This window comes from Xenopus tropicalis, chromosome 8, assembly GCF_000004195.4.
Source record: "Xenopus tropicalis strain Nigerian chromosome 8, UCB_Xtro_10.0, whole genome shotgun sequence".
Taxonomy (NCBI): domain Eukaryota; kingdom Metazoa; phylum Chordata; class Amphibia; order Anura; family Pipidae; genus Xenopus; species Xenopus tropicalis.
The window spans coordinates 112,866,061-112,886,825 of record NC_030684.2 but is presented as its reverse complement, the minus strand read 5'-3'; the positions used below and the strand labels follow the sequence as shown (position 1 = coordinate 112,886,825).

General features: G+C 42.3%; 1 protein-coding gene across 1 annotated transcript in view; it reads left to right on the top strand.

Moving 5' to 3' along the window:
• Positions 1–16,306, top strand: part of prkd1 (protein kinase D1) — a 76,954-nt gene extending 60,648 nt beyond the window's left edge. Inside the window, exons 5-17 of the mRNA NM_001127412.1 lie at positions 65–353; positions 474–645; positions 1,243–1,366; positions 2,275–2,352; positions 3,616–3,889; positions 5,232–5,284; positions 6,026–6,098; positions 6,226–6,332; positions 6,452–6,613; positions 7,099–7,197; positions 12,607–12,874; positions 14,014–14,099; positions 15,051–16,306. Of these exons, the coding sequence (NP_001120884.1) occupies positions 65–353; positions 474–645; positions 1,243–1,366; positions 2,275–2,352; positions 3,616–3,889; positions 5,232–5,284; positions 6,026–6,098; positions 6,226–6,332; positions 6,452–6,613; positions 7,099–7,197; positions 12,607–12,874; positions 14,014–14,099; positions 15,051–15,254 (1,989 nt within the window). The 3' untranslated portion in view covers positions 15,255–16,306. The remainder of the gene's footprint in view (positions 1–64; positions 354–473; positions 646–1,242; positions 1,367–2,274; positions 2,353–3,615; positions 3,890–5,231; positions 5,285–6,025; positions 6,099–6,225; positions 6,333–6,451; positions 6,614–7,098; positions 7,198–12,606; positions 12,875–14,013; positions 14,100–15,050) is intronic.
• The last annotated feature ends 4,459 nt before the right edge of the window (positions 16,307–20,765 follow it).

Below are 20,765 nucleotides of genomic sequence, written 5' to 3'. Positions count from 1 at the left end.
AGTATAGTTAGGACGGAATGAATTGTACTACCACTTTTCTGACCTTTCTGTGTTAAATCCACAGCAAAAATCTCCATCAGAATCCTTTTTGGGTCGACATAGTAGATCCGGCTCACAGTTACATATTGGCCGCCCGATTAAACTGGATAAGTTCTTCCTGACAAAGGTGAAAGTGCCTCACACATTTGTTATCCACTCGTACACCCGGCCGACTGTTTGCCAGCACTGCAAGAAACTGCTAAAGGGCCTCTTTCGGCAGGGATTGCAGTGCAAGGACTGCAAGTTCAATTGTCACAAGCGCTGCGCGTCAAGAGTGCCTCACAACTGCCTGGGGGAGGACGCAATTAATGGAGGTAAATTGGGCGTGCTATTTTTTCCCTTTACTTTGTTCTCTGTGAATGTGTTGTTTCATGCATATTGTGCTGAGGTGATTGTACTTAATATTTCATGTCTGCCTTAATTTTGTTTTTAAGACCTATCTGATGTAATGATGGAGGAGGGGAGCGATGATAATGAAAGTAGACCTGAGGACATGGATGAATCCCCCACAACAGACTCAGAGGGTTCCATATCAGGCTGCCGTAGTGAAAATGGAGAAATGCAGGAACCAGACCAGGATCAAGATGCATCGGACCGGACAATCAGGTAACTTTAAGGCAGCAAGTACGTTCATCAAGATACGTGAAGATATCACCAGGAAAGGGTTTTACAGTACTGTAAAACTGAAAGCCCAGCTTGAAGGTCAATTGTGTAACAATCTAAAGGGCTGATTCCCCAATGGCTTATAATATCTGTAACCTTTTGGTGAAAGAAAGGGAGCCCTCACCAGAGGTTTGACCTCCAAGGAGAGCTTGACAGTCTAGCATAAAAAAGTAAAGTTAGTGGAGTCAGTCCTGAAATCATTTGAGGCGTTTGAAGATTACAAATTAGGAAAACATAAGCTTTGTAGTATGCACATGTATAGCCAAAACAGTACTGGTCATAGTAAGTCCTTTGACCAGAACATTTACTTATGGACACATTGACTAAAGATTATTGGAGAATAATGATTCAGGAGATCAGCTAGCAGTAGGAATATTTGAGAAGCCTTCTCTAATTAAGAAGCACTCTATCAAAGAGAAATTCATTGACGGATGAAGATTTTAAGCAAAATATTTACACTAATGGCATTTGTAAAGACTAATGTTAGCAATGCATGCTTAGCTTTATGTCTTATTTTACAGTTTATCTATTTTCTTTCAGCCCTTCAGCCAGTAACAACATTCCATTGATGAGAGTAGTCCAGTCGGTCAAACACACAAAGAGGAAAAGCAGCAGTGTTATGAAAGAAGGCTGGATGGTACATTACACCAGCAAAGATCCCATGGTAAAAAAAGAGAGAGGGTGCCATTTTCTCTGTACTCGTTCCATTCTGCACAGGAGGACTGAGGGTTACATGTTGTGGCCAGTGGAGCAAAATTAAATGAGAGTCCTCCTCTTGTCTTCTTATATGGCCAGGCACTGCCTTGGCACCAGCCACTGCATGGGTGGTTTACCCTTTTTCTAATTGCTTTAATATACAGATCTTTTATGCCTTTATGTCTCTGGTTACATTCACACAATATATGTTCACTAAAAATGTTGGGATGGGATAGTCTGCCCATTATCATTTTTACATGCATATGTTTGTTTATTTATATGTACAAAACCTGCTATGCTGCAAAATTCTCCATGAACGCTGTAGAGATAGTGGCCTCTTGTGACCAATGTGTCACAAGGCAAAACATTATTATGAGTCTTAATTGATCGGTATTACTGCCTTTCACATACTTGATGCATTGTGTTCATTATGCTAAAGATTAAAGGTGAACTATCCCTTTGATGCTGTCAAAGCATCGCCAACGAGTTGCAAAAATGTAAAAAAAAAAATCCTTTCTGGTGAGGGCCACATCGGCACACTGATGTTATCTATCACTGTATCTACCCAAGCCCCTATTATAATTCTGATTTGATTTGCTGCATTGTTGGGCAAATCTGGTGATAATCTGACAGTGAATGATCAGGTTTACTTGTCATTTTCATTCTGTCTTTAGATTTACAGGAGTCTTAAAAGATAAAAGGAGTCATGATTGTTTATTTTTTTTTACTTTAAATATGCTGGAGCAAAATAACCAAGTCATCCAATCTTGCATGCATACCACAGATTGCATAGGTCCTGCTTTGGCCAGGATTGTTTTATTTAGTCTGACCTTGTGTAACTGCTGATTGACACATCTTGCTTTCTTACAATGACAGAGAAAACGGCATTACTGGAGATTAGACAGCAAGTGCATAACTCTGTTTCAAAATGATACTGGAAGCAAATACTACAAGGTAATTATTGCAACAAGTGCACAATAACTGCAAATATTTTGTTGTGAAATTATTTAGACCTTCTATAAAGAGGCTATTGGAGTAATCAACAGACTGTATTTAGGAAGGCTAGATCAAAAGTAATAAGAACGAATATGACCTGATTGGATCATGCAAGGACTACTTCTTGCATGCTAGGGGTTTTCCCTGTGGCTGACACTTTGTGTAGTTCCTATATCATTGCACAAATTCCTGAAATAGCATTAAACTCAGGAAACCCAGAAGAAAAGGATCTGTGTTCATGTGTAATGCAGATAAAGACCAAGCTCCATTAAAAGTGATGTCTTTTGGTATTTAAAACCTTTTAAAGAGATACTGTGACCTATTTATGGTAAAACCACTTACATATATACACATGCAAGTGTTTAGTTTTCCTTCATTTGAGTCCAATGCTTTTAGTTATTCTTTTTCAGCTAATCTTTTATAGAGAATAAAATCCCTTTTGGTCTCCTGCAGTAACCTATATTTATTTAGTGCTTTTCTTCCTTGGGACTTTATAGCAATCAAGGCAGCCCTTATAGGCGTTCTAAGTATGCCAGGGCATCGGGAGATTACATGAATTTTCTGTGGTCAAGAGGTGTTGCCACATTGAATTGAACCAGAATGTCTAGTGTGAGAGCATTGGTGGCCACCATCTCAGCCATTTGACTTTCTCCCCTGCTCTCTGATGGTGATCACCCACCAGGAGCATGCACATTTGAAGCCTGTCTCATCCTGGCTTTAACTGTGCCTGCTCCTAGCCACCAACCCCACTGTGCTAATTTGTCGTTTATGATATGTGGGTGCCCTGATTTAGGTTGTGGTGGTTGTCCACTACAGTGGACTGAAAAAGTATAAAGAGGTTTCATTCTCATTAAAACCATGCACAGGCAGCTCTAGCCAGCATTGTCTTAAATGAATCAGTTGAAGACTAATTGACCATTTTTGTCTATTGAGACACTGAGTGCAAATATAGAATCCCTACCATGAAGTTTGCCGTTTGCTAATTACGGTCTGCACTTCCCAATTCAAGCACAGAATAATTGACTATATATTTTATGTACAGATAAATATTTTGTACTAAATTTCACTAAATTGTTTTACATGCATGTAAATGTTTTCTGTCATGACTACAGTATCCATTTATATGTCTTTACGTAAGCTTATTTATATGTAGAATGCAGATGTATGTTTGACACTTATCTTTAGCACTAATCATCAAACTTTCTTTTGTGTCATTATAAGGAAATCCCTTTGTCGGAAATATTATCTCTGGAACCTGCCAAAGATTTATCCCTTCTTTGCCCTGGAGCCAACCCCCACTGTTTTGAAATAACAACTGCCAATGTAGTGTACTATGTGGGGGAGAACTTGCCTCAGCCAGTGCCCCCTGATATGGGGAATGTCATGCTAACTAGTGGGGCAGGGCTGGATATTGCAAGAATGTGGGAGATAGCAATACAGCATGCTTTGATGCCAGTCAACCCAAAAGGAGCCAATGATGGAAGCACCCAGCATCGTAAGTCCTCACCTTGTCACATCTACTTATATTTACTTTTTTTGTCTATTACCTAAGTCTAACAATGTTGTTCCTGTGTCTAAGAGAGGATTTATTATTAGCATTATATATCTTTTCTTGGACCAACATAAAATTGAAGTCAATTGGTTTTTGGGCAAAATGAGGAAAACAGAGAAACTGAAACGAGTTTGTCTCCAGCTGCCTTGTACTTGCAAACAGTTTTGGAAGGATATTAAGGTAGTTAATCAGATTAGAGAGGAACCCTCTCCATAATGACACATGGGGAGAATACCAGCATTTCTCTTTCATTGATTTAAATAATTTAAATAGTAATTGCCTGGATCCTGCCTGTGTTACTGCCACATTCCTAAACTGTATCTGACTTGAGAATGCGCTGGAAGGATTCAGGCAATTACAATTAAAGTCAATGCAGGGTAAATTCCTTTGCAAGTACATTGGGAGGCCAGGGTCTCCTAATGTGCAATTGCTATAAAGGACATCTGTAAGCCAAAACAGACACAACAAATGGGGAAGTGGAGGGGCTTGTTTGTACAGAGGTCATTATCTCTATTAACATTAACTATGGTCACTTCAAGGAAAACTATACCCCCAGAATGAATATTTAACCAATAGTTTATATTATGCTAAGTGACCTATTAAAGAATCTTGGCAAGCTGTAATATATCTACCAGTAAATATTGCCCTTTTACATCCATTCCCCTGACCCACAAAAGGGTATATTCATCATGCTGTGTAAAAAGTGGAGTGAAGCATTACCAGTGATGTTGCCCAGAGCAACCAATCAGCAAATTGATTTCAACAGTTAGAAAACCAAAGCAAAGAATCTGATTGGCTGCTATGAGCAACATCACCAGTAATGTTTTACTCCACTTTTTACACAGCATAATAAATATACCCCCTAGCTAGTGTTGGGCTGTGTGTTCCCCTAGAGATCACATGACCAGAAATAATGCAGCTCTAACTGTAACAGGTAGAAGTGTGGAAGCAAAAGACAGAACTGTCCATATGAGAGCTTGTTTATGCAATATATTTTTATAGACACCTACATTGTTTAGGGGTATAGTTTTCCTTTAAAGGGAGGAGGAGATAGTAAGTTGTAAACCAAAATGCTAATTTTTTTGTGGTAAACAAATATGCTAATTTGTTAATTTGCTTAATATTAAAACATATTGTTTATAAAAATGTAAACTTTAAAAAAAAGACATATAGATGTACACTTCTCCTATATTTTTGGGACTAATTGACAAATGCTGCCATAAGGCTCAATATTAGTACATTCTCTAGGAGTCCCACTGACTTAATGCTTCTTTTATTGTTCCAGGAGACGTCTCAATCAGCATCTCAGTGTCCAACTGCCAGGTGCACGAGAATGTGGTAAGGATGGGCAGAGTCTGTCTTTCTAGGGCAATAAAGCAACATTAGCTCTGTGTAGAAGTCCCAAATTCAAGAATAACTCTCAAGAGATTCAAATTGAGACCAAGGGTGAACATTTTTTCTACCATAGTATTTCTGAGTTATCCAATGGAAATATATCTTTTTTTTTTTTTTTTTTTACAGATAATCTTGCCATTTTTACTGTTTCAGTGGCAATTATATTTGGCTCTCCCACTCCTGTTGCTTTCCCCACTTTTCTTTCCTTTGTATGTCCTTCACTTCTACTCTGTCACCCCTCCTACTTGGTCTTGTATTTTCTACTTTTTTTTTTTTTTTTTGCACTACTTTTTTTCTCTTTATCCTTTTATTTTATTTTGGTTCCTTTCTGCTCTCCAATAATCTCCTTTTGACTTGTTCCTCTCTCTTCTGACCCCTACTCCCTGTCTTCTCTCCAAGATACTGGTGCAAGAGATTGGCTTTCCTTTACATATGTACAGAACATCAACATTGGCAGCAGGCTGCAGGGACTGTGTGTTTGTTAACATTTGTCTATTGCGCTTAAAACATTCCATAGCTGCACACCAGAAGAGTGTGATAAGTTGAAAAGGTAAATAAAAACAAGCACACAGTGCCTGGAGCCTAACAGAAAAAGCATTTTGTTAGGTCTCCACATAACCTCAGATTGTAACTTATATGTTTTATACATTTGCTTATATGTTTTATACATTTACTTTCTTATAGGATATTAGCTCTGTTTACCAGATCTTTCCAGACGAGGTTCTTGGGTCTGGCCAGTTTGGCATTGTGTATGGAGGTATGTCACATGCAGAAGTAAAGCCTAGTAATACTGTGTTTGCTAATAAGGAGTTTATTAATAAATTAGAACACAAGAAATATGTATACTTTGTTCATATTTGTAAATATAAACCTACTTTTTTAAGGTAAGCACCGGAAGACTGGAAGAGATGTGGCTATAAAAATTATTGACAAATTGCGGTTTCCAACTAAGCAAGAAAGTCAGCTGCGCAATGAGGTTGCCATTTTACAGGTATCTACATTTCTTCTTTCGGTTATTGGTTGTGTATTCAAACCATCAGGAAAGTTGATGTTCACATCACAAGGGGCCATTTTGCCTTCTGACCCTATACACTTCTTTTCTTTCTATAGAACTTGCATCATCAAGGTGTGGTTAATCTGGAGTGTATGTTTGAAACACCAGAGAGGGTTTTTGTGGTGATGGAAAAGTTGCATGGGGATATGCTGGAGATGATCTTGTCAAGTGAAAAAGGACGATTACCAGAGCGTATCACCAAATTCCTAGTCACTCAGGTAAACAAACTTAGGCATGACAGAGAGAGAACTAGACAAGTTAACATTTGCTTTATACTGAAGGAAATCATTAATGTAGTGTAATGGAGTTAAAATGATCAACCATCTGTAGCATGCCATGGAGGAGAGGTTCCCAATGCCACCCTTGGGGGGCTTAGCCTAAAGGTCATTTTGAAAGAGATTGGGGAATGCCTTATTGCTTGCCCTAAATAATCCTGAAAGCCCAGTTTGAATGTCATTTAGGGTGAGATTTGCAGTGAAACTTACTTTCTGCCCTAGTTAGATATTCTTCAGTCTGTGGCTGATTGACTGATAGTATAGTATTTTCCCATATTCTGTAACCTTGTTAAGAGCTAAGGGGTCTTGAATTGAAAAAAGCCATAGAGGAAATACTTTTAAATGTAGTGAAGTGAGTAATTGTGTTGACATTTATTTCTTTATCCCCCACAATATACACCTCAGACCTATCCATTGTCATTTTACAGATCTTAGTGGCCCTGCGACATCTTCATTTTAAGAACATTGTCCACTGCGACTTGAAGCCAGAGAATGTGCTGCTTGCCTCAGCTGACCCTTTCCCACAGGTGATATAACATTGGGGATTTGCACATCTGTCAGTAGAACGTAGCTATAGGAATATCCAGTTTTTATTATTGAAAAGCCTACCCTTGTGTAATACCCCATTGCCAGTAACTGTACATAAGGAATATTAGATTGTGGAGGTTTATATGCCAGGTAAGGACTGTCTTTACAGCAGTATACTCTTTGATTCATACTGTAACATATCCTGGGCACATGGTAAATGTTTATCAGAGGAACAGTCTATTTTCTTTATGTTCATTTTTTTTCTTATGTAAAAATGATATGCTGTAACTTACTCTTTCTCTAGACCGGCCCTAGCTGTCAGTGCAGATGCCATGGGGTTAAGTATTCCCTTCCGGAGGCAGGACAGAAGAAAAAAGAAACTTCTCGGCTCCACCCCCTCCCTATAAGCTGGTGCTCCTCCTTTCCCCTTCAGTTTTTTTTTTTTTTATTTATTATTTATTTTTACTACCTTATTGAAGCGTTTCTGCCTATGGTCCTTGCACACCTCAGGTCTGCTGACCACACCAACCCACAACCCTTATACTCTGCTGGGGCAACCCATGGCTCTCACCACACCACAGGTCTGCCATGCGGGGCAACAGGGGAGCTGCAGCCATCTCACAGAGATCGGGCACTCCCACAGATACTGCTACGAGCGTCTAGCAATAAGTTTCGCGCCGTTTCTGGGCGAAGTACAGGAGGCGCGATACAGTGACAAGCGCGCGCGTCACTCACAGGACGCAAGGAGTGCGCCTTCGCACGAACGCGCGCATCACACACAGGACGCACGGAGCGCGTCCTCCACCATATGCGCTCACATCCTGGACGCACACACCGCGTCACTCACTGTGCGCCCGCCTCCTCGCAGTTCTTGGCGCCTGACACAGGCGCTTTTCCACTGCGGTCCGTACCTATGACAGCACAATAAAACGGAGCCTCTGAACTGATAAAAAAAGCCCTTTTCTCCAACCAAGGCACAAGGTATATATGCACACCAAGCGCAATAAGTATACCCCTTATCCACACTAAATAAGCCTAACTTATAGGCATTACTCCAAACCTATTCAATCTGCCCCAACCAAATGGAGGCTGAAAATACCCTAGACGAATTTAGGAAGGACATGGCCAGTGCTACACCTACCCCAAGGGCTAGGAAGACCACTGACAAAAGGTCTGCCAGCCAATTCAAAAAATGCAGAATCTGCAAACACACATTACGCAAAGGGGAGCAGGGGGAGTGCAGGGACTGTACAGAACCATCAATATCCGCACCATTATTATCCCCCCATCCTGACATGGCACATACCACTGTAAGCCAACATCAGGAAGGCACTGGCCTGACTCCAGCCACACAGCCACCTATTACAACAGAACCAGACAGGGATGCCATCCCATCCACCTCTGCAAAACCACCACAACTTGAGGATTTGTTTGACTGGATAAAATCCACCATACAGTCCACTATCAGTCAATCCTCCTCACGTCCTAGGAAACGCAAATCTCAGGTTCTACTGGACACTAACTCATCTGACACCGAGATCAGTGAGCCAGATAGTGAACCAGAATTGGGCGAAGTATCAGACAGTGACACAGATACAGATGACTCCGGAAGGGACCAGCAGTATCACTCTATTGCAGGTCCTGACACCGCTAAACGACTACTGAGAGACATGCTGACTACCTTGGAGATGAAAGATGAGAGGGCAGTGGCTTCCAAAGCCGATAAGGTGTTGGGAATACAGCCCAAAAAGGCCAGAACCTTTCCGGTTTTCAAATCCATCTCCCAGTTAATCGAGAACGAATGGACCAAACCGGACCACCGCCTCACCCTGACCCAACGCTTCCTCACTACATATCCCATTCCGGAGGAGCAACAAAAACTCTGGGATAAGGCCCCCAAAGTTGACTCCGCAGTCGCCTGCCTATCCAGAAACACTGCTCTGCCCACGGAAGAGGCCGCTTTCAAAGAACCTATGGATAAAGAAATGGAGGTGGCCCTCAGAAAAGGTTTTACACATGCCATAGCAATCCTACGACCAGCAGTGGCATCAGCAGGGTTGGCGAGGACAGCAAAATTCTGGTGCCAAGAGTTAATCAAACACCCTCCGTCTTCACCACAGGCACTACAGGAGGCATTGGATCAAATCAATGCTTCCCTAGCCTTCCTATCGGATGCAGCTATGGATACGGTGAGACTAGCGGCTAAAACCAGCATGGACACGGTAATAGCCAGACGAGCACTGTGGCTGCGCCACTGGTCAGGAGACACGGCTTCCAAATCTAAACTCCTAAACCTCAGGTTTACAGGAGACACACTTTTCGGGCCCGACCTGAAACAAATAATTTCAGATGTCTCCGGGGGCAAAAGCTCCTTCTTACCTTCGGGCAAGAAAACCAGACCCGAAGCCAATAGCAGGCCCTATAACAAACAATGGAACAACCAGGGACGCTCCTATCGCTCCTTTCGTACCTCGACCTTCCGATCACAACAGGGTAGCGGAGACACTAGGAAGACCAGATCATCCTGGCCCCAACAGCACAAACAAAACAGGAAACCAGGGCCTTCAAAGCCCACTTCCACATGACTGCTCACCAAGGCTAAAGAGGGTAGGCGGCCGTCTACTAGAGTTCGCACCGATTTGGCAAACCCATGTACAGGACAACTGGGTCCTATCCATCATCACAGAAGGATACAGAATCCCATTCGACAACCTACCCCCACGTACATTCACCCGATCGTCCATTCCCAAGAACCCAATCAGGCAAGGTGCCCAAGCAAACATAGTGGAAAATCTCCTAACCAACAACGTCATCTCTCCAGTGCCCTGGCGAGAACGTTACACAGGGTTTTACTCAAATTTATTCCTGGTGGAAAAAAAGGACAGCTCCTTCCGCCCAGCCCTGAACCTAAAACCCCTGAATCCGTTTGTATCCACTCAAAAATTTTGCATGGAATCCCTACGGTCGGTGAGCATGTCCATGACACCACAGTGCTACATGATGACAGTGGACTTACAAGATGCATACCTACACGTCCCCTATCAAGGAATGTTCCCAGAAATACCTAAGGTTCACGGTCAATTCAGGGCCCTACCTTTCGGACTCTGCACAGCACCCAGAGTATTCACAAAGGTACTCAGCCCACTCGTAGCACACATCAGGTGCATGGGGATATCATTGACCCCATATCTGGACAACATCCTGATTCGTTCACACTCCTACAACCAAGCCACAACAGACACACAGATATGCATATCAACCCTGGCACAACCCGGTTGGGTGGTGAACTACAAAAAGAGTCAGCTGACACCAACCCAGCGCATCCAATTCTTAGGAATGTGGCTCGACTCCGAAGCTCAGACCATTTCACTAACGACGGACAAAGTTCAAAAGATATCCATAATGGCACAAGACCTGTGCAAACTGAACTCAACAACAGCAGAGGTATGCCTCAGACTCTTGGGCTACATGGCAGCAGCCCTGGAGACACTACCATTCGGCCGCTACCACATGAGATACTTCCAGAACCACTTTCTAAGACATTGGGACAAGGATCACACATCTATCCCAAAGAATCCCTCTGACCAACCGGGCCCAGCAGTCCCTCATTTGGTGGTCCTGCCCCCACAACCTAACAATTGGCAAGAAAGGGACACTGCCGCCATGGACAGTCATCACGACGGACGCAAGCCTCACGGGCTGGGGAGAGATCTACCCACCCCACACATGTCAGGGGACGTGGACAACCGAAGAGGCAAAACTGCCAATCAATGTCCTAGAAATCAGGGCTATCCGGAATGCCATCCTCCATTGGTCCCGACTTCTCAAGGACCAGCCACTTCGAGTCCAATCAGACAATGCCACAGCCGTAGCCTACCTCAACAAACAGGGAGGTACACGCAGCAACCAAGCCATGCGGGAAGCATCCTTGATACTCAGCTGGGCAGAGTCACACGTTCCGGCAATAGCTGCGGTTTACATACCCGGCGTCCAGAACTGGAAGGCAGATTATCTCAGCCGGCAACGGATAGACCAGGGAGAGTGGGCACTCCACCAGGACACATTCAACCAGATCGTGGCAAAGTGGGGACGCCCGGACATAGACATACTAGCATCCAGGCGCAATTTCAAAGTTCCTACGTACTGCGCCAGGTCACAGGACCCGGGAGCGTCGTACGTGGATGCCAACAGGAACACACTGTAACCATCCTGATTGCTCCAGACTGGCCCAGACGGAACTGGTATGCGGACCTTGTAACAATGTCAGTAGCCTCACCATGGCGACTACCTCTCAGGCCGGACTTACTGACCCAAGGACCAATCAGACACGACAATGCGGCAATGCTAAATTTGACGGCCTGGCTGTTGAAACCGAACTATGGCACTCGAAGGGTTTCTCAAAAACCAGTTATCGACATCTTGTTGAAAGCCAGAAAACCAACCACTACAAAGGTGTATTACAGAACCTGGAGAACCTTTATAGAGTACTGTGCCTCAACAGACAAACCTTGGAAACAAGCCTCCACCCAGACAATCATAGAATTTCTTGTCAAGGCCTTTCTCTTGCTACCCTCAAATCTCAACTCTCTGCTCTTTCCCTACTTCTTCAACACCAGTGGGCAAGGGAACCAGGCGTAATACAACTGCTGCAGGGAGTAGGTAAGACCAGACCACCATTCAGGGACCCCACACCACCGTGGGACCTAAATATAGTCCTAACAGTTTTACAAGGCCCTCCCTTCGAACCACTAGGTACTTGTGAATTAAAATTCCTCACCTGGAAAATGGCCTTCCTGGTAGCAATAACTTCAGCCAAACGGGTGTCCGACATAGCGGCCCTATCTCACAAGGAACCCTGGCTGGTCATACACCAAGACAGAGCAGTATTCAGAACGGTGCCATCTTTCACACCGAAGGTGGTTTCCCCCTTTCATATAAATGAGGAAATTAATCTTCCTTCCTTGTGCCCACATCCCACTAACTCAAAGGAAAAGGCACTCCACAAATTAGATGTTGTACGGGCAGTTAAATTCTATCTGCACAGGTCCAGACACTACAGGAAGGCGGACGCTTTCCTGGTCACATATGGGGCGAACAAAGGTTCCCCAGCATCCACCCAAAATATGGGACAGCTTTAGAACGTCCCCATGGCGTCTGCACTGATAGCTAGGGCCAGTCTAGAGAAAGAAGGATTTTTAACTTACCGGAAAATCCTTTTCTAGACGGCCCGTACTGTCAGTGCAGTAAGCCCCAGCTTATAGGGAGGGGGTGGAGCCGAGAAGTTTCTTTTTTCTTCTGTCCTGCCTCCGGAAGGGAATACTTAACCCCATGGTGTCTGCACTGACAGTACGGGCCGTCTAGAAAAGGATTTTCCGGTAAGTTAAAAATCCTTCTTTATTTTCCTTTAGGTGAAGCTTTGTGATTTTGGCTTTGCTCGTATTATTGGAGAGAAGTCTTTTAGGCGTTCTGTTGTAGGCACACCAGCCTATCTGGCTCCCGAAGTGCTGAGAAACCGTGGCTACAACCGCTCACTGGACATGTGGTCTGTGGGGGTCATTATTTATGTCAGCCTGAGTGGAACTTTCCCTTTTAATGAGGATGAAGACATTCATGACCAGATCCAGAATGCTGCCTTTATGTACCCTCCAAACCCATGGAAAGAAATCTCTCCTGATGGTAAGGTTATTTGAATGCATAAATGTCATGTTTAGTTGATGGAGTTAGATGGAGATAAAGCAAGGATGAGAACTGGTTATAGTGAAGACATTCTGAGGCCTTAATAGAACTAGGACAAGAGAAAAAAGTTATTAAAAATACACTCCTCCAAAAAACAAGAGACTTTGTTTAAATTTATTATGGTTCACTTAGGCCCACTGGCAAAGAGACTCCTGTCACCTCTTGGGTTGTAAGCCATACACTGGCATAACTGGTAACAGGCTGATTTAGTCCAAATGTAGCAAACAAAAAAAAATTCACAGCTGCACTCACCTCAGGCAATTTTCTGTGGTGCAAAGTCTCCAAGACGTATGGCAGCGCCCCAACAATGTATAGAACAAAGCAGAAATAGAGACTGCTCTCAAACAAAATTTCAGCTGGGGAGCTTACCCCATTTATTATGCCAATGTACCACAAAAAAACAATGTTTCGGGCGGCACTGTCTGCCTTCGTCAGGATAACCACACAGTGAAAAAACAAAGCTTAAATAGTAATAAAACCCCACCCCTAATCAGTAGGTGAGCGATGGACAGGATAATTAAGCACCACCAATCCTATTCAGGAACACATTGTTTGTGGAAAAGTCCAGCACAAAAACATTGTGTTTTAGTGAACATTTATTTCAAATTTAGTCCCAAACCATCCAAATGCGTGTTTTCTTTTAGTGGATTAAAGGCCTTGTTGACCTTTAAATTAACTTTTAGTATAATGTAGAGAGTGCTATTCTTAGACTATTTGCAATTGGTCTTCATTTTTTATTATTAAGCTTTTAGTTTAGCAGTAGATGTGCCAGAGATAGGAGGTTTTGCAGGAAAGCAGTAATGAGTGCACCTTTCCTGTATGGTATCTTTTGTGGGGAAATGCCGCATTTATGTTGTCAGGGCAACTTATGTGTCTGAGAGCACTGAGGTTAACTGACAGATATTATCTCTGAATATGTCAGTGCTGTTTTAGAGATTTTTTCCTCATGTTTATGACAGTCTCAGCATGTCTCAGAGGAAAATCTCCATCTAAGTGGGTTCATAATAATCATTGTGTGGTTTAAAAAAAAATCTCATAAATGCTTTTTAAACATTTTTTGTTTATTTTTTAAATTTTAGCTATCGATCTGATTAACAACCTGCTGCAGGTTAAAATGAGGAAACGTTATAGTGTTGACAAGACTCTTAACCATCCCTGGTTACAGGTAAGCACCACATCAAAGAACACATTGAGGTCTACTATATGGTTTACCTATGGGTCTCTTAGCCATAACACAAGCCAGCTGTGCCATAACTATCTTTTTTCTGTTAAATGGACATTAGTTAATGTGAAAAAGATATTATACTGCCCACTACTGGAAAGAAAGGGGCTCAGAAGGCAAAAGGGGGCAGGAAGGGTGGGCTCAAAAGCAAAAGGGAGCAGAGGTTCATACTAGCCAGTAAAAGAACTGATGTTCAGCTGCTTGTAAAAGAGAAACAAAATAAATCTGCATGCAGGGAGAAAGGTATGTTATTCTGAGGGTTATACAGAGTTAGTTTAGGGACTCAAAAAAAATATGGTTTAAAGGTAAAGTAAGCCTTTAATTTTTTAAGTTAATTTTATTTTTGTAGAGTTTTTCGTATCCATTCTACTAAATTCCAAATCCCTCGGACAGGGATGCAAACTAAAAGCAGGTAAAATATTTTCCCAAAAAGCAAAAGGTGAATGATTAAACACATATACCAGGTGGTCAGGAGGCTGGATTATAAATGGATATTGGACCTAAAAAGAATGTAAACCCAAATAAAAAAATCTGCCTAATGAAAGTAAATGTTATTTTAGCAATTTACCATATTCATAAATTCTAGAATCTGTTGCTTTTCTATGATGTTTTTGACCTTTAGGGCAGTGACACACGGGGAGATTAGTCGCCTTTCAAGGCAACTTCGGCACTTTGGCAAATCGCAGCGCCGGTTATGCCATTCCACCGACCCGTCATCCCAGCGATTTACATTCTAACCGGTGGGATTTCCCCGTGTGTCACTGCCCTTAGACCAGCCAATCCTCAGGAAACTGATAAAGCTGAGAATGCAAAATCCATTGTCTCAGTGCCATAAATTTGATTTGCAGCAGGGTTTATTTTGCACCTTATGACTTTGTCCAATTGACTTTGTAGGATTACCAGACTTGGCTGGACCTGCGTGAACTGGAGTGCAAGATCGGGGAACGCTATATCACCCATGAGAGTGATGACCCCCGCTGGCAGCAGTATTCTGAGGATTGCCGCCTTCTGTACCCCCCTCACCTTTTACCCCCACCTTCCTACGAACCAGAAGATGCAGAGATGAGGGCTTTGGAAGAGAGAGTCAGTATTCTCTAGTGTTCTACTCCATGCAACAGCCCATCTCTAGCCGTTTTTTATTTACAAGAAATAATGTTGGAGGAAAAACGATGAGAAGCGGAGTTCAGATGCTGATCAGTATTCACCAACCTCCAAACTATCCCAAGTATTGCAAGTCTCAGATGTGTGTGGCATTGGGTTGTTTTGGAAAGATGTGTACCCCACTCAACCTCAGGTCACCCCTTTGAGACTTAGCATTCTGTTGGAGCAGAGTAGAATGGGTCTCCCTTTTCCATACTGAGGACATTTGGACACTTGCAGACTTGTAGGAACCTGTCTATGATTGCAGATAGCCTACTGTGTAAGCTTTGTACCTTTCCTAAGGCCTGCAATGCATTGTGGTTATGAGTCAGCATAGAGCTCAGTATGGCTGTAGATATCAATGCAGCATAGAACGTGGTGCGCAGTGTTTCTGTGTGTACGATAAATGTTCAATAAGCACACACAGTTCCCCAACACAATTCTTTCCTTGACCCAATAATAATAGATCCTAGGTTTTCTCATTGTAAAAGGGAGCCACATGGCAGTTGATGATGAAGCACCAAACTGGTAGTTCTTTTCACTCCACAATGTGTTGCAGGCATCAGACAGATTAGGGATTAATCACGCCTGTCACTGATGTTTTTATGTCTTTGTTTTCGACTCTGGAGGAAACTGTGTGTTTGGGTCTTTATTTAAATCCTCGCTTGTAGGACAGCCTGCAGGTCCTTGTCTGCTACGCAAGACATTCTTTGGGGGTCGGCAGGTAACGAGATTGCCCAGAGAATAGCGCTGCTGCCCAAAGTGGGGGGCAGGATTGAGCAGTACAATTATGGACATCGGCGCTCTGTGTAAATAGGTGCAAGGAATGATCTATATGTCTTGTACTGCATAAATGGCCACTTTGTGGACAGCAGTAATGACGGATTGACCAAGGACCAAGAATTCTCTGTTATGGGGCATTAATGAGGTTTTCCTGCCCTCTCCTCACTTAGTTCCTGGTTGGTTTTGTTCTCATTTTTTGTTTTATTGTATTAAAAAGTTACTAAATATTTTTTTTGCTAAAGGTCAAATACAATGTATTTAGCAATTTAACTCCGTATGTTCCATATTATCCTCCTCTGGCAGATTTTGGATTATATTCTTACATTTCTATCCTGAATAAAACCAAAATACTGTGTTATTATAAACCGTTTGGGGACCCTTTACAAAGGAAACGACATCTGGGAGTGCACACAGGGCTGAAGTATGCAATAGACATATAGCAAATATGCTTATAAAAGTGTCGGGGGGGACCAGAGTGACATGCCTCCCGCATTCTGAATTTCTTTTGTTACCTATTGCTTTAAGGCTGTATCAGCTAAGAGAGAAAGGGCTGGCCAAATGGGTAGATCTCAAACTAGGGTTTAAACATACAAATGCATTTTTTGTTTTTCTTTGGTCGGAATTCAGCTAAATTCAGTTGGGATCCCATAAAATACTGACATGGGTGATCTTTATCCATAAATTGCACACACAGATTATACGATGAGAATCATCATGTCTGTATTTTTATTTGATTCCCATTTACTATAAGTTATAGGATGTGAACCACATGACACATCACCATAAGCAGAGGACTGTGGGCCAGTCTGATGACTGGTGAATGCTCCAGGCCCAGTAACCCACAGCTAGCAATGAGAGCTGCAACACAAAGAGATGGTGATGTTACACCACTTTCTTGGATTTTTTTAAGCAATGGACAATCTGCAGACACTAGATATTGCTTAACTATAGCTCTTAGTACCCTGGAAGACTGTCAGTGTTACTTGAGGGTTGCAGTTGAAGAACACGTAAAGGTCCGTAGACTGCCTAACTGTGAGCTTAAAGTAGTGTCTTTATTAGTGTTTTTCTCCAAAATATATAATTATTGGTCAATCTTTCTATATAAGACCATGGGGGAGTGTATTGCCTTCTTTAGGTGCAAGGATAATGCACAAACTAGCAGGGAAGACATGCCAGCATACTGTGACACCAGCAGGCTCTAACCCAACAGTTGTGTTTGATGATGATCTTACAAATTATAATTCTTTTTTAACACAAGGCTCGGTTTCAAACACTGAGCAAACTGGCATTACCCATAGCAGGCAATCAGCTGTGTTCAAGCAGTTGCAGGAAGTATATTGAAAGCAGAAATGTAATTGATTGAATTGTGTACTGCTCACTGATAGCAAAAGCCCCGCTGAGCCTTGAAAACTGTGTTTTCTGTGCTCTAACCATTTTATTCCAACATTTGTCTCCTGTACCACAAGGGATTATGGGAATACAGCCTTGAATTTAGAAATATTACCCTGACACAAGTCATTACTATTGTTGGCTTTTTATAAAGGTTCTACTCCATCTTGCCAGGCATTCACTACTTTTTTTTTTTTTTTTTACTCCATATACTAATGAATAGAGCCATGATCCAGGGGGTGGCACACTGATTGCCAAAATTTTGCCATTGGGTGGCTGGGGCAGATCAGGGTTCTGAAAATGCATAGGAGCAGCATTTTTTTCATTATATTTGCAGGGCTTATTAGCCAGAGGGCCCAGGTATTTAATAGGCTAATAATTAGGCCCCCCTGGGTCTTCTAAGTTAGTAGAATGGGGTCAATGCCCAGCAGCTACAACTGAAGGAGGAGTCAACATGTTCTTGATGCAGCCAATTACAGAGCTTTAATTTAGGCATTGGTCACATGGATAAATAATGTGTCATCTGTCAAGTTATCAGAGCTGGATTTTGGTGTAAGAGTGTAAGCACTTCTTCTACATAGGGCAAATTCATTCTATTAAGGGGTTTTCCCAGTCTTTAATTTAAAGGGAAAGTATGCACATCCTTACAACATGAAATGAATAGGGCTTGTGTTGAACATACTTTTTGATTATGTATTTAATTAAGAAATATCTATGGTTTCTATGCACTAAACAAGAAAATAAAGCCAGTTTAGCACTTCTCGATCCTACAGAACTTCAAAGGACCAGTTAAAATTAATTACTAGTCCACTGAACAGCCCCTGATAATGAGCTGCTCATGGGCTGCTGCTTAGAGAAGGTAGGGGTTTGTCCGTTGGTAGGTAAGGAGCTCTGAACAAAAGTAAGTGGGGGGTGAGTTCAGTGGAAATAGGCCAACTTTAAACTACTGCTTTATAATGCCAAAAATAGGAACATATAGATTTTTTTTTTTTTTTTAAATAAAAACAATTGGCATAATGTAGTTTCAAGATAAATCCTCTTTATTGTGCAAAGGTGTTTTGGGGTGTATGTATACTGTCCCTTTGATATTGTTACTTGATGCTTTTATTTTTGAAACTAGAATCTCAGTCACAGAATGCTTAGGACTGACCCCAGGCACTGAAGAGAAAGGTGCTTTAAAGGGCCAATAACAAAATGAACATTTAAAAAAAATATGTTTTGAGTTAACATACATAATGTTTGCATTCTTTTTAATATAAAAGGATTTGCATTGCAGCAGACATTGACCAATGTAAGACAGGCCTTCAGTTGCTTAGAAGTTACCCTGGGTTCCTGTGTAACCTCTCGCACTATTAGACGCCTTGCAGTTGGAGTTATAATTGATGGTAAAGCAATTCTGGGTAGGGTAACAACGGTCTTGGAAGTTCCTTCATTGGCACCAACAACGCTTTTTCTGAGGTCCTCAGACATCTCCTTTGTTCAAGCCATGATGCACATCCACAAATGTGCTGTATGTGTATCAGGCTTTGCTGGTCCCAGTTCTTTAAATTAAATAAAACACCCGATTGTCATGCCATTGACTGGATACACCAGACTCTATAGAAGTTATATGATAATCCTAAGTATACACTTTCTTTTGCCACACACAGATATATTATTGGATTTTTTTTTTCAATAAATACATGACCAAATTTAATATTTTGTTTTCATTTGTTTAACTAGGTTTTCTTCATGATGTTTTAGGTGTATAAAATTTGAAAGGGTTCACAAACTTTTGAGCACCACTGTATATCTATATATAGCAATATCTATTCTAACTGTAGATTTCAGTATCACAATAGCCAGTGGCATAATAACAATGTGCCTGGCCCCTCACATTAAAAATTATTAGAGGGCCTGGCGTGCACATACCCAACTCTACTTTAACCTTCCCATGTCCCCTGCTCCCCGGCTGCTCCCATTACGTAGGTAAGAGAGTGGGGGCACTTCATAGACCTATAGAGGAAGCAAGCCCTATGGGTCGGGCCTTTCCCCAAGACTGCAGGGTTTACCTCCTCTATAGTAACACCACTGACAATAGCCTTGGATACTGTGCATGTTCAAGAAATCATCCAGGCTCCTCTTATAGGCATTAACAGAGTCTGCCATTACAACATCTCTAGGAAGGGCATTCCCCAACCTCACTGCCGTCACCGTGAAGAACCACCTACACTGCTTCAAATGGAAGCTCCGTTCCTCTAATCTAAAGGGGGGGGGGCCCTCTGGTGCAGTTTTATGGGGGAAAAAAAGAACATCCCCCATCTGCATGGCATCTTGTCCCTTGTCCAGGGATCCCATGGTGCTGCCCGCTGATGCGCATGTGCAATAAAAGTTCTGATTTTACTTCCTAAGCAGTTACTTTACTGTAGGTACCCAGTGCCCAGGGCACTGGCAAACGTTCCCTAGAACAACAGAGCAATGCAATGCTCATTAATAAAGTACTGTGGGCCAGTGCGTTTTTCAGCAAAGAGGAACACTGATCCCGGGATCTGGCATTAGTGATTATCAACACTGGGGGTGCCATTGTGGAGCCCCAATGATTAACCCTCTTCGTGTCTTTTCTCTATAGGCCACATGGCCATCTTCTCTCTTGCCCCAAGGATCATTTGCAGCTGCTTTGGACAGTGTGCATGTAAAGTAGAGTCACTCTTTAAAAAAAGCAAAATCCGTGCATTTACACGACTGCAAATTCACATAACCAGGGCAGCCCCAAGGGATTCCTGGGCACGACAATATGAGGCACGATGCTCCTCAGAAAGCATTACGGCCTGGTGCGTTTTTCAGCAAAGAGGAGCACCGGTCTGAGGTTAGGGATTATTATCACTCCCACCTCTGTAATTAACCCTTTCTTGATCCTTTAAAAACACACAGCTTCAAATGTTTACATCAAAATGTTAATATTTTACATGAACTGCTATTTGCTACCCTCAGATTTTAATAGAAAATCATTTTTTCACCTACTCCACTTTTATTCTTCGAGTCAGATGTAGAACACCAGCATTAGTAAAAAAATTTCAAGGCATTTTGTCCTTCCAGCAGACATGAGGGCACCAAATCCATATAGAAGAAAGGAGAGCTGTGAAGTTGTGGAATTCTCTCCCTGAATCAGTTGTGCTGGCTGATACATTATATAACTTCAAGAAGGGGCTGGATGGATTCTTAGCAAGTGAGGGAATACAGGGTTATGGGAGATAGCTCTCAGTACAAGTGAGGGAATACAGGGGTAGGGGAGATAGCTCTTAGTACAAGTGAGGGAAT